This window comes from Pygocentrus nattereri, chromosome 11, assembly GCF_015220715.1.
Source record: "Pygocentrus nattereri isolate fPygNat1 chromosome 11, fPygNat1.pri, whole genome shotgun sequence".
In the NCBI taxonomy this organism is placed as follows: domain Eukaryota; kingdom Metazoa; phylum Chordata; class Actinopteri; order Characiformes; family Serrasalmidae; genus Pygocentrus; species Pygocentrus nattereri.
The window spans coordinates 37,597,705-37,611,877 of NC_051221.1; the positions used below are offsets into that span (position 1 = coordinate 37,597,705).

General features: G+C 40.8%; 2 protein-coding genes across 2 annotated transcripts; both read right to left on the reverse strand.

The window, feature by feature from the left end:
- Positions 1–435: 435 nt before the first annotated feature.
- Positions 436–2,811, reverse strand: spic (Spi-C transcription factor (Spi-1/PU.1 related)). The gene is made up of 5 exons (XM_017716392.1): positions 2,680–2,811; positions 2,352–2,439; positions 1,950–2,077; positions 1,742–1,832; positions 436–1,312 (listed from the first exon to the last, which is right to left on the reverse strand). The coding sequence occupies exons 1-5, from the start codon at positions 2,680–2,682 to the stop codon at positions 843–845; spliced, it is 780 nt and encodes a 259-aa protein (XP_017571881.1). The 5' UTR covers positions 2,683–2,811; the 3' UTR covers positions 436–842.
- A 6,800-nt stretch (positions 2,812–9,611) lies between these two features.
- dnajb9b (DnaJ heat shock protein family (Hsp40) member B9b) lies at positions 9,612–13,475 on the reverse strand. Its single transcript, XM_017716391.2, has 3 exons — positions 13,383–13,475; positions 12,436–12,666; positions 9,612–11,744 (listed from the first exon to the last, which is right to left on the reverse strand). The coding sequence occupies exons 2-3, from the start codon at positions 12,650–12,652 to the stop codon at positions 11,326–11,328; spliced, it is 636 nt and encodes a 211-aa protein (XP_017571880.1). The 5' UTR covers positions 12,653–12,666; positions 13,383–13,475; the 3' UTR covers positions 9,612–11,325.
- Between the last annotated feature and the right edge of the window lie 698 nt (positions 13,476–14,173).

Sequence of the window (14,173 nt, forward strand, 5' to 3'; positions counted from 1 at the left end):
CAGGTAGGCCAAGGTGGTGTTAGGAGTCTTGCCCAAGGACCCTTATTGGTATAGTGTAGGGTGCTTGCCCTGGTCAGGGATTGAACCCCAGTCTACAGTGTAGAAGGCAGAGGTGTTAACCACTACACTATGCCAACCACCCAAGCACCAAAAGCAGACCCATCAAGTCCTGAGTCCTGTTTAACCCCTTAACATTCTAGGTGTATTACATACTAAGGCTTATTATTCATTAACTATAGGGTCTTCAGTGCAAACTAATGGAGCTTTCTTAGGTTGTAGATGTGTGTAACAGAACTGGGCTGGTGGGTCCATGGCTTGGTAAGGGGTTAAAATAAAAACAGTCAAGTAAAACATGTTAATTAAATATGATAACATTCAGTTTATATATATGTATTTGGGGAAATCATGTGTCATGAGTAAAATAAGATCAGACAATAGCAAAGAGAAAACAAATTTATTGGATCTTTCTAAATGAAAACAACATAAAAAAGATGCATGTTCTGAGTATTTACATCACTGTACTTTAGAGGATTACATAACACACTCTTTAGTCAGGTTTATCTCATTGTATCAGTGGATACGTAAGAAGATAACTAGATAAAGCATTATTTTTCACTGTGGTCTATGTTATAGCGCCCAACAGAAGTTCATATGTTACATTGTTAGGGCTACTTTTTTCAGTCTGGTTCATCTTATAGCATCAGTGGCCCCAGAGGAGTTCACCTTTGCCATTATTTTTTGGTCTGGTTTATTCATAGCATTAACTGTCCCATAAGAGTTCATACAAGTGAATATAGCAAAATGGAAGGGTCTGGAATGGCTCGCTCAGTTGAAACATGTTTTCAGGCCGTTTCAGACCGTGATGTCAGTACAGAAGTGAGGTCATACTCCCCTTGGTAAGGGTACTGCCCGTACCAGCTGTGCCAGTCAGGTCCAGCTGAGCAGTAATAACCCTGGTCAGATGGGACTTGTTGGTGAGCGAGCAGGTCTTGCACTGAGGGCCCAGAGCTGGTAGCTGCCACGGTGCCCAGTCTCTGTAGGATCAGTGGGTTAAACTGGTAGGTGAGTTTGCGCCGCACCTTGATGATTTCCCCAGTGCGGCTGTAGTTGCGTAGGGCACGTGCCATTTTCTGGTAAGTCATGGCCTTGCGGTTGCCCTTGCGCTGTCCCCAGCATTCAGCCAGCTTCTCTTTGTTCTTGGAGATGAAGTGGAAAGTGCCATTCCCACGGTCTGTCCACTGGATGGAGTCACCCATGCTGGCATCATGGAGGGCTTCATGTAAGTATTCGTACAGACGGAGCTTCTTACGGGCTGCCCATGAAAAAAGAAGAAAGGAGAAGATGCATCTGAGCTAAGTTAGGCAAAAAAATTAGTTTCTTTATTTTTACTTCTGAGCTAGGATTGTAGCCACATACAGTACTGGGAAAATTATATAAAAAGTTGTTTATTTTGCTCTAATATTAGAGGGGGGCAATTTTTATCTGTCAAAGTCTTAGCCAAATCATTTCCAAAGCTCTCCTCAAGGAAGTCCAGTATTAACAGCTACTGAATGGTAACTGTAATGGCTACTGAATAGTTCATCATGAAAACAAGAAATTCTTCTTACACTTTACTGTATTTATTTATTTAATAATACAGTTAATAATAGAGCAAAATAGTCAATCTTTTTCTTGGTTGAATGAATTGTGACGTACAGGACAAAAGGCTGACCGACAAAGATAAAACAGAGCTACTGCTCACTTTTTCCGATGCGTTCTGGTAGGATTGGGTAAAGTGTTGGGGGCTCAGCTGTTCCCCATGGAGATGCCTCTGGCACGACATGAGACCAAGACTCAAAAGGACAATGAAGGGGAGCTCAATTATAAAACAGTTTTTAAAAGCACCGCAGCAAACAACATATTTAACAAACCAATTTCTGTGTTGCAAATGTCAAGCATTGTGTACTTACTGATGCTTCCCCCCAGTCACATGTGGTTCCTGGACCCCCACCATGGGGGTTGTAAAAGGAATGGTAACAAGAAGCAGGGTATGACACAGAAGAGTCCTGACACCGCAGAGACTCATAGTATTTAGTGTCTACATGAAAGGAAAGAGCATAATAACAACAACAACAACCACAACGACAACAACAACAATAATAATAATAATAGTTATGTTAATTATTTAATTGTATTAAATTAAATATTGTAATTTTGTAGAGATTTTTAGCTTTTTATTTACTATATTTTGGCATTTGTTCTTATACATTGATTATAAATCTTACTTTTCAGATCTACATTTGTTTTAAAAAGCAACAAAACACCTCGTAGCTTCAAAATATAAAGAAAAAGAAACGTTTTTAGCTGCTCACCTGCGTCACAGTAGAATATTTCAGAGTGTCGTTGCATCACATCAATGGCATCCTGAAAGTCCTGGCTGATGTCCGTATCTAGAGATCCCTGTAAAAAGTCAAAGCTTTTACATTTTTACAAAGTAGGATTTACAAAGTATGATTAGTTTACACAGAAACATTTCTTTAATCTTATCACTATCAAAGTACAACAAACGACCCAATTACCACTGCAAGTCATGTTCTAACAAACTCACTTTTTACTATAATGATTTACTTCATAAGTACATTACTTCATATAATTGCTCATAATTTCTCATTTCTAAAATTTCTCATTTCTAAAACTCACCATGTTGCCTGTTGAGTATGTGTCATGGGATGGCTGTTAGAACCAGGTGTGGCTCAGCAGGTAACGCTATATTCAAAGAGGTATTTAAGAGATTTCAGATGAGCAACTGATTTTTATAGTCTGCCCCAACAAATGCCGTGTAATGGGCTTGGGTCCATTTAAATGTAGGCCCATTTAAATGTGACAACGTCAAACCTCTCCTCGTGCTGCCCATTCTCTGTGGTACTTCTCTTTTTGGAAATGTAGACCAGGCAGGACTACCACAATTGCTCGCACATTATCTCTAAATCTCCATCGATAAAAAAAGCAAAGCTTCCAAGCCATTAGTTTGTTCAGGAATCGTATTTGCATTTCTGGTTAGATGCTTTGGGGCACTTGTGCGTATCACGCCTGTAAAATGCTGTGTGAGCTATCGAACAACAACTGCTGTGATTACCTATTTCAACGCAGCAGCCTGGGAATCTTTCTAAAAGCTAGAAGGATGTAATACTTTTTTCAGTTGTTGAAAATCATTTAATTCAGCAGAGGAACATATTGTGTCACTGAGCTTCTCTAACAGACTCAAACTCATTGACACAAGGGTCAAGGTTGCTCTTTGTTGCTGCTTAAATAATGGCATCGGAATGCCAAGGACCACCACACCCTGCTTTAGAGCGATAATGCATATTGTTTGGTTATTGTATATGGTGTGTTCTGAATATGTTTTAATATGACAACACGTAATAATCAGCACTGTTGAAGAAATCAGCCTTCATACCGGCTTATGTGCATATCATTTGTCACAATTTTACATACAGTGGATAAAAAAAAACAATTATCTCATTGTTTACAGTCATATACCAAAGTTTAAACGAGAACAAATGACATATTTTGCTGATTTTCTCAGTGAAAATACATGAAGATGTCCTCAATAAGATTCTTTATGGTTTAGCTGTAAGCAAGCACAAAATGCATTTTCCCTGGAAAGTGGTACATGGTTAGTGGTGGACAGTAACTAAGTAAATGTAATTCGTTTCTGTACTTAAGTATTTCCATTTTGGGCAAATTTTTACTTAATTTCAGAGTCTAATATCCGACTTTTTCCTCCTGCATTTTGAGAAATCTGTCGTTCCTTTTGGTTTCTGTGTGTATAAAAACGTAACATGTCAAAACAAAAGAAGCGCAAAGCCAGAGCACCAATCAGGGCACAGCGGTCACTTTGTTCTGAGCTGGTTTTGACCTGTTGGTCATACCAACCCAGTGCAGCACACGGTTCAACGTCAGCGCAGCAGCGTAAAAACTTGGGAGCACATCCGTCACCTAAATGATGAACTAACCTAACTTTGTGTAAATAAACCACAATATAGAAATATGTCCACATATGCAGTCGTGACTGACGCGTTTCTTTTTTTCTGAATTCATACAAACACTTTCATTTTATAGTAAATTAGTTTGGGCTGGTTTATGTTTATGAACAGACGCCTACAGATCAACACAGTAAAGGAGCTCATCTGTGATCCTGAGTTTAAAGCCAGTTTTTATTCAGCTTGTAACTAATTTACAAAGTAATCTTAACCTGAAACTTTGCTTGTGTGTGAAAAGTGATTTCAGAGCCGCTCGGTTCTCCCTGATGGAAACTGTTTACCTTCAGTGTTTTGTGCTTATGATCATGTTAATAGATGTCAGCGTCACTAATTAATGACGTTCTATTAAAAGACTGGTTTACCAAGAGAGACGCTGGAGGACTTTCACCTGAAATGAGTTCATGAAGCCAGTCTGGTTATAAAAATGATAACAGGACATCAGAGCCAGAATTACTCTTTTAGTACTTTTACTTTATACTTAAGTACATTTGAAGGCAAATACTTTTGTACTTTTACTCAAGTGGAGGTCTAGAGTAAGGACTAAGGACACAAGCACATGATTTGTGTACTTCGTCCACCTCTGTACATGGTAATAGTTCAACTTAATCATTTTTTAATCATCAGTGCTTTCAAGAACAAACAGGCCTGCTTTGATTAGATTAATTGAACAATTCTGTTATCAATCCTTTAATCAGTCAAATGAATTCAGCTGTCCTTTAAGTTAATGCGTGACTGACATTTCAGGGGCTGATCGTTTTCCCTATGTAATCTAATACTTTAAGAAGATAGCGGTCAATTTATTTCAAGCTATCAATACACAAGTTTTAAATATCAACCGACTGACAGGGGAAGTTCCCCTTTCAGGTCTGCAGAGTGTAAAAGAGTAGATGAGCTGCGATAAAATGGGCAGAGTGAGATTAGAGAAGCACGCTGAGATTACTGGCATTCAGCACCGTGACGGACAGGAACCCAGTGAGTCAGTCAGAAGAAAACAATTATAAACTCAGAGCCAGGGACTTGTACACGAAAGGTGCTGCTACTGTACATTTAGCCCCCTAACAGGCCAAAGCCCAAAGCTTTATTACACACTTCTATAATCTAAGAATAGCTCAAGAAGTTTGCACTGAAACCCCTGTAGTTACTGAATAATAAGCCTTAGTGCGGAATAAGTCTGGGATTGTAAGGGTCTAACTACAGTGTGTGTGATGTATTTATACGTGGCGTACATGTGTGTGGTGTATGTGTTTTTCCTGTGTAATCCTGGAGGATAAAAGATTAAAGCACTCTGTGGTATTGCTTCCTGTCTGCACTCTCTGATAAAACGTCAGGTTCGTGGGACATTGTAAAACTTTCCCTTTCCTCTCTGTGTGTTCCCTCATGGTCAGATAAAGCTATAAATCACTCAGCTTAGCTTAAAGCCCTCAACATTATTGTCCAGATTACTTCAGCGCCATTATGAAAAATAACACTACAAGAATATTGGAAATTCAGAGTAGAGAGGGGTCGTTTCTTATGGAGGATGAATTCAAAAAGCAACTCAAAAATCTATTTCCAGGAACTCTTTTATTCTAGAATCACAAAAATGCAAATACCTGAACCAAAAATTGAATGCTGATCTAAATACAATATAAGCTGTACATCCGCTGTACAAGGGGAGCAAAATTTTATTGATGTGTCTCACTTAGGATGTAAATCTGGCAATAGCACTGCCACTGTCTTAGTTATTAGTGACATTGCTGGTTCTACTGAGAATAAACTGCACCGTACTACCATTTTTGTCAATTTTGTAAGTGACTTTTTGGAGTTATTTGTATCCCTGGGTTGTAGTTAGGATGGATACTGGTAAAGTGGCACGGTTAAGCTTGATACTCCATGCCTTCATGTGTTTATGAAGCTGCTGCTAAGTTCAACTTGTGGAAGTAAACTTTTAAATGGTTGGGATTCTGTGTGTGATTCATTTTTCTGAAACAAATAACCAGCTTGGCTTTTCAAAAAGCATAAAGCAAGCAGTACAGCTTTGGTTTCAATATTTCTTTTCACAGACCCCCGGATATCATGCTCAAATATTTATATTTAGTTCTGTCTCCGTATTGTGTGTCTTGATTTGTGCTTTTAAAAAGTGGAAGAGAGACTTTAAACTCTTTTAAAGGTATTATGTCAGATTATATGACACAGGGATCGAGGCTGTGTTGTGTAATGTAGTATAATGTACGCTGTAATATAACAAAGTGAATTATGTGACCTTGTACATTATACATAATACCACATTATACTGGCCAACCGTCACTCTTTATTTAGGTGGCGTGTCCTTCACCAGTTACTCTAAACCTATTTATATATATATTGTTTTGCTTGTATCTTTATCTTGATTTTTATGTTTTACCAATGTCCAAGTTCCTCTTTTTCTCTCATTTTTGGTCAGCAAGCTGTAACGAACATTTCTGAAATGCTTTGAATAATTTCTTGCCGCTGATGGTTATTTATTTATTTATGTTCATTTTGCAGTTGCCTTCCCGTCATATGCACAGGTTTGAACACCTCCAGTGACATTACGTGATATTGATTCATATTTTTGGACACAATGCTATTCTTTTTTAGAGTAAACATTGTGGGAAAAATAAAGTGTTGCATAACTGTTGCACAGGCCATGTTTGTTTTATTTTCTCTCTATTATGATAAAAAAACATCACCTTATTTTTTCATAAAAAACAGAAGTTTAAAAGGCCTCCCTGAGGTGTTTTGCTGAAAAACTTCCGGGTGAATCTCACCAGCATGCAGGTGTTATTAATACACCTGGCAATGGATACTTTGTTATGAGTTGTTATGAATTGTACATTGTACATTTCCCTGGGGTTTTTTTCCGGAACACTGATCCTGCATGCAAGAGTTTGCTCATGTTTATCTGTGAGTGTATGAGGGTATATATCTTGGCGAGAGTGTGTGCTTGTGCGCATGCGTGGCGGTTTTCATCTTGCCAAAGTATTTACATTTTCCAGGCCAAACTGTAGTGAGCATTTTATCTTCTCAAACAAAGAACCACTTTCCTTCCCCTTCTTTGCAAGCCCTATTGAAAAGGACCATTAATACCAAAGCCAATGTGGGAAGGTCTATGTAACCACAACCATGTTCAACTTCTTTATTTACTGCCGCTTAGTGAAAATACAATAAGTTCCCAAAGTGCCTGGCGTGCCTCGTGCCTGTATCAGTGAAAGGGGCTTTGGCAGTAAAAAGCTACTGTATACTGCATGTAGATTACTGTTTGTGAGTGAGACTATGGTGGAACCGTTGCTGTTGACACAGGGCACTGTGCTCAGCATATCTCCTCTGTGTATCTTTATTACAGCAAACAGTGTTTTCCTCTTTTGAGCACTGTTTTACTTTCACTCACTTTTCAGTTGTGCTATAAGCCAGTTTAGATGTCCTTATTTAATTCCTCTTCAGTGCATAGCATCCAGCTACACATTCAGTTTTGAACTTATATCAGTTTAAGATTAATTAAGATTAAGTGACCCTTATTAGTCCCACAATGGGGAAATTTCATCTCTGCATTTAACGAATTCGTGAAGTGAAACACCACATACACACTAGTGAGCACACACACACTAGGGGGCAGTGAGCACACTTGTCCAGAGCGGTGGGCAGACCAATCCGCAGCACCCGGGGAGCAGTTGGGGGTTAGGTGTCTTGCTCAAGGACACCTCAGTCATGTGCTGTCGGCTATGGGGATCGAACCGGCGACCTTCCGGTCACGAGGCTGGATGCCTAACCTCCAGCCGATGACTGCCCCAAGGTTCGGTTTGGGATGAGAACTAAAAGTTAAGTTAAGCAACACTTTTTTAATCCCACAAACAGGGAAATTCCACCTCCGCATTTAACCCATCCGTGAAGTGAATACACACACACTAGGGGGCAGTGAGCACACTTGCCCGGAGTGGTGGGCAGCCCTATCCACGGCGTCCGGGGAGCAATTGGGGTTAGGTGTCTTGCTCAGGGACACCTCAGTCATGGAACCGGCAACCTTCCAGTTACAGGGCCAGTTCCCTAACCTCCAGCCCACGACTGCCCCAGTTGTATCCCCAAAAATATCCCCATCATCTACTTATGTACTGAAATTTGGCTCAACAAGCTTTAATACTGAGTTATTCACCAGTTCTAGGCTAACATGCCCTTAGTTTGAGTTTTCATCTGCAACTTTAGGCACGCACACTTTCTACTTAAGCAAGTCTAGTTTCTTGAACCAAAGCAGCCAAAATAGAAGATATAAAACTTTCTTAGACTTGTGTGGGTTTCTTTGTTTTAACTTCAGGCCTAAGAAGAGTTCACATAAATTGCCATTGACTTCAAAACATCATTCAAGTTCTAAGAACAAATGCCAGTTCTTTTAAAAAATATTAGATCGTTTTTTACTAATTTATCCAACTTTTAGGCAGTGATAGCACAGCAAGCCAACACTAGATTCAGAGAAAATTAGGATTTGTTAAGCTAGCTAGCTACCTCACCAGCTTCAGAACTCCAGATACAGCACTGACCACAGCATCTTCTACATACTTAAAAAGATGGCTCTTCAAGGGTTCTTTAGTAAAGAAAACGGTTCTATATAGAGCCATGAACATTCAAAGAACCATTTGCATAATTTAAGGGTTCTTTGCATTGTGAGAGTTCGTCACATGGATGGAGAACATGTTGTATATGATGGTTCAACTATTACTATGATGGCAAGCTTGTAACAACAGAAGAACCCTTTTTGGTGCAATGCAGAACCATACAGAACACATTCTCCATAATTTTGAAGGACCAGTGAAGCATGAAATGGTTCTATTTAGAACTCCTGATTCTAAACAGAACCGCTGCCTTTACTAAAGAACCCTTGAAGAACCATCTCTTTTTGGAGCGTAGGATATATTGATAGCCTTAATCACAACATCAGAGGGTAAGTAATAACATTTAGCAGAGTCTGTGTAATACACTCGGACTAAAGCTGAGTTAACACTAAAAACATTTTTTAAATGTTATAGAAGGTATTAATACTGTGTCTGGTACACCATTAGAAATAAACCTACTATACAGGTACATGATTCATAAAGTGTATCCTCAAAAGGTACAACAGTGGTTTTAAGGTCCAATGGTGTACCTTACATGAGTTCCTCCTAGTGGAAAAGTATCTGTTTGTACCTTTTCATAACCGAATGTTTTAAATCAGAGCTTTAAAATAAAAGGCCTGGAGACGAGACGGGGTGTGTGGAATCAAAACAACTTAGAAAATATCATTTCAGTGGATCCTGGTTCAGTTATGTTCCCTGACTAAAGGTACAGGGATGTACCCCTGAGGGTACCACCACAGTGACAAGCGGGGTACTGCCCCAGTGACAGTGTCTTACCTTTGCGTAGGGCAGCTCAATAGGTAGGACAACTTGTTAGAACACCTGCATCTCGTTTGCTAAGCTTATGAATGATGATGTTAATCATGTAGATCTGCTTCTGACTTATACAGTATGATTAGAAATATGATTATCATATCAGAAAGGGTTATTATGTGTGTATGGGTTTGGTGTATGAATGTAGTGCATAAACCCACCAAAGAAACCTGAAAACATTTGTATGCAGTGCATATTTTATGAAATCAAAGCAACGAAAGAAGAGCATTTGATACAACCATAAAGCTATGGAAGGCATTCATGCATCATAAATTATTAAGGTGTGCAGACACAAAAAAAAAGGCACATAAAGTGCTCGTCCCAATATTGCACGTCATTCTGTATGTCATCAAAGCTATGACATGAGGTAACAGTTGGTGAAGCTGAAGAACATAATTAGGGTAATCCTGTTACAGTCAAGAAGATCTATTGCCAGTATGGATGAAAGGCTTCGGCGGTTTTCTTAAGGAAGCCACAATTACACAATCATAAAGCATCTGCTGGCAGCCAACAATAATCTGTTTCTTTCACCACTTACATGTTAAAGGACACTGACATTTTCCAACAACATGACAGAAATTATATTCGATTACAATAAACAACCGTTCATCTGCTTCCTCCCAAATGCAAATTACAGTCCCTGTCAGAAAACCCCATGGATGTTGCTGTTAAGCCTGAGGGGCTGAAAATAATTGTGTGATGGTGTAATATTACTAAAGTTACCTAGCAAGATTCCCAGAAAGCAAGAAGGTAGAGGTAATTATTGCACATTTAGGGGATTACCCCAGGCTAAGAACCCAAAAGCTGTTTGAGAACTACAGGTAACAATGGGTGGCAGTGGCTCAGTAGGCTATGGCTCCACCTACAGAACATAGTAGAGACTGGTTCAACCTCAGGATAAGTGCAGTAGCTTAGCCTAGTTTCAGAGGAGTGTAGATTCAATCATCCATCCTCCAACTTGCTCTTTCGCCCGTGAGTAAAATCACAGAATGAAAAACTCAGCATTTTCAAGCTGCATCCTACAGTTGATTACACGGTCATGTACTTAAGTGCAGCATACCACGTGAAAATGATCATCGATGGTAATCAACTGTATGCCACAGATGCGGCTGAGAGAGACTAGGCTGAAAAACAGCAAAGTACCCCTTGGTGTTCAAACATGGCAACCATGTCTCCTCTAGCCCCCACACCAGCATGGCAACCCTGAAAAGAGCACGGACTGCTCAGAGACCCTGCTGGGCATAAATGAATGGAAGATACAGGAACTGACATATCTATTATGCAGGTCACACAACAAGAGAGCTGACAAAATAAACATTTAAAAGGGATAGTTAGATTAGGAAAAGTTATGATTGATAAACTAGAATTAACAAGCCTAGCCAGAACTGATGACACACTTTCTTCAAGCATAATTTCAAATAATGATTGTCCAAAACCGTGAAAATCCTCTCGTTATTATCTTGCCAGGCACCTTTATGCTTTCTGCATTTTTCTTTAAGGCGTAATATATTCCCAGATAATGAATTTTGAGGCCATGCATAAAAAAAACCATCTGGTTTATATACTGGCTGGCTTACTTATTATTTAGTACATAAATAACGATTAAAATCTTTTTAATCAAACTATTCCTTTAACCTTATTAACAGCCGCAGCTATAACTGCTGAACTTCAATCGCCTACTGATAAATGTGCATCCCCCTTTACAAAAGCCATCGGGAATATCCCAGAGTTTATCCTGCAATAAAGCCCTTCATGTAAGTGTTTGTATTGCATTGCATTACTCTGCATACTTTTTGAAAACCGTCACTGATGCTGATTCAAATCAAAAATAGGGAGCCACAGCAAGAAATTTAATTAGAACCTAACTAAAGCATAAGCCTGAATCTGGATCAGGAGCACTCGGTGTATGTGGTCACCATGTTTCCCCTGCGCTGAGTGACTGTCCTGCAGTGCTGCTGTCTTGCAGAGCCCTGAAACCTGCTTCCAGCGCTGCCCGAGTGTCCGTCAAACGAGAACATATCTGCAAACATGTCCTCAAACATGCCCCCGCCGAAAGAACTCTGGAAGTGTCTACTGTGTCTTCTATGTGTCTCCTCGTGGGACTGAAAGTGGCTTTCAAAGTGCCTCTTGTGCTGGGAGTGTGGCGACTGTCCAAAAACATCAAAGTCTCTGAAAATGTCCTCAAAATTAAAGCTGAATGGTTGATGGAAATGACCGCCACCTGCTTTGGCGCCCCCTCGGCCAAAAGGGCTATTCCTCATCTGATCATACTCCTGCCTCCTCTTGCTGTCGGACAGCGTTTCGTATGCTGAGGAAGAAAACGAGGCGAGAAAAGTTGTTGATACAAGTGTTACAAAGTCATCAGCTTCACTTCTCTAAAATATTTGGAGGCAGTAGATGTGAGAGGTGGACGATATGGCAAAAACTTCAAGAAACGTCCCTGATAGACGATATGTAAAGATATTGAATTTTTCAGACATCTAATCAGTTAGAACAGAGGAAAAAAAGGGGAAAAAAGCAGAAGCACTACATTAAAAAAAAAAAAAAAGATCAAATTTTATGAACACTGATTTTTATTCAATATTTCACATACTGCTTTGAACTAAATTCAGTTAAACTGAAACTTTATAAAGCAGCAGGCAGTTAGTGTTCAGAAAAGCATACTGTCCTGCCCAGCCATGCACTCTTAAAAAAAGATGGTTCTTCGGTAAAGGAAAAGGTTCTACGTAGAACCATGAGCTCAATATAGAACCATTTCATGCTTGAGTGGTTCTATGCCTGGCGAAATGGCTCTTCAGATGGACGGAGAACGAATTGTGTATATAATTCATACATAATACATTCTCCATCAATCTCAAAAACCATCTACCATCTGCCATTCACTAAGGAACCCTTGAAGAACCGTCTTTTTAAGGAGTGTAGCTGATTCATAGCAAATGCAAAAATGTGGCTCTGGTGGTGGGTCATCGCAGGTGTGGTCAGCTGAGCAGTAAACGCACCTTCAGCAATCTCCCTGAACTTTGCTTCAGCGTCTGGGCTCTTGTTCTTGTCCGGGTGATACTTCATGGCGAGCTTGTGGAAGGCTTTCTTGATCTGGCGTTCAGAGGCGTCTTTGGGCACACCTAAGACTTCATAGTAGTCCTTCTCAGCCAGGATGAGCTCTGTGATCATCAGAATGCACACAGCTAGGGTGAACACAGACTGAGCTGTGGCCATGGCTGCGGTCAGTCCTTAAGACAGAAAGGAAACAGTGGCTGTTAACATCACGGGGCAACTGCTCTGGGGCAACCGCTCTGGGGCAACCGCTCTATTGCTTTGGGGCAGCTGCTCCGGGGCAACCGCTCAACTGCTTTGGGGCAACGTCTCCGGGGCAACCGCTCAACTGTTCTGGTGCAACTGCTCTGGGGCAACCGCTCAACTGCTCTGGGGAAACCGCTCAACTGCTCTGGGTAACTGCTCTGGGGCAACCGCTCCACTGCTCTGGGGCAACTGCTCAACTGCTCTGGTGCAACTGCTCTAGGGCAACTGCTCAACTGCTCTGGGGCAACTGCTCAACTGCTCTGGGGCAACTGCTCTAACAGTTTGCTTTGGCACTTTTCACAAAGTTGTGGTTTCAACACTGCTCCGACTAGTTAGACTAGTTAGACTCGTCCAGCCAATCAGCTCTTCTCTTTTCTATGTCTCAACAAACTCTTCTCACAGTTACTGAAAGCGCTAAGCGTTGGCCAGGTAGGTCAAACCTAAGTTAAAGAAAAGAGCTTAACGTCAGGACTAGACAGCGTTACGTCAGGCGTCCGCAGGCCTAAAGTTAGAGATGCTTGACGTCTTCCTCACAACACACTTGGCGTTTATTTACTTTACAACATCTCCCTCAGGCTGTGAAGACATTCAAACCGTAGTTATGTTCACACCGTCATATTAAGCAAGTATTAAATAAAAGCCTCACCAAAGCGCGGATGTGCTCGACGGCCTCGGGCTGCATCGGCCGGCTGACAGAACAGCTGATCCGTTTTCGGACGCCCAACATCGCGTGTGTGACGCTGCAGAAGTTCTGTACCACGACGCGTAATGCTATTGGTTGAATCTCAGATTGGGTGACTAGCAGCATTTTGATTGGTTCACGCAGCGAGCGCGTGTCCTTTTCGGCGCCGAGAAAATACTGGCTGTGTCTTAAATCGATCCACACTGCCCTGCGTAGTGGATTGCTAGTTAACTAATGTTTTCGGTTTGTACAACGTTAACGTTAGTTTACGATGCATCCCGGGCTACACTGCTGAGATCACACGCGTCCTCCTTTATTTCGCGGTGGGCTGTCAGTCGTTGTGAGGGGGCGAGCGTTCTTTCAGGTTTTATAACAGGGCGCTGTCAGTCCACTACCTAGGGAATTAGGCGTCGATTTGAGACACAGCGCTTGTTCTTGCAGGACTGCAGGTGTTGTCAAACTCAAAATAACACGTTTGACTCAGGACTGCCGGGTAATGTGCTGTCAAATTATGCATCAACAGCGGGGGAATAGGTTTAAGACTAAGAATAGGCGGTTATCTGTACTTAACATATAACGATTAGCATTAATTTGAAAATATATCAGCGCATTGAGAACTGAAATGCTGCTTGCTGCTGTTGTATGGAGAGCTGGACAATTCGACAGAGGTGGACAAAGTACACATCATGTGTTTGAGTTAAAGCAGAGATACCCAAGGTAAAATATAACTCCAGTAAAAGTAGAAGTCCTTACTC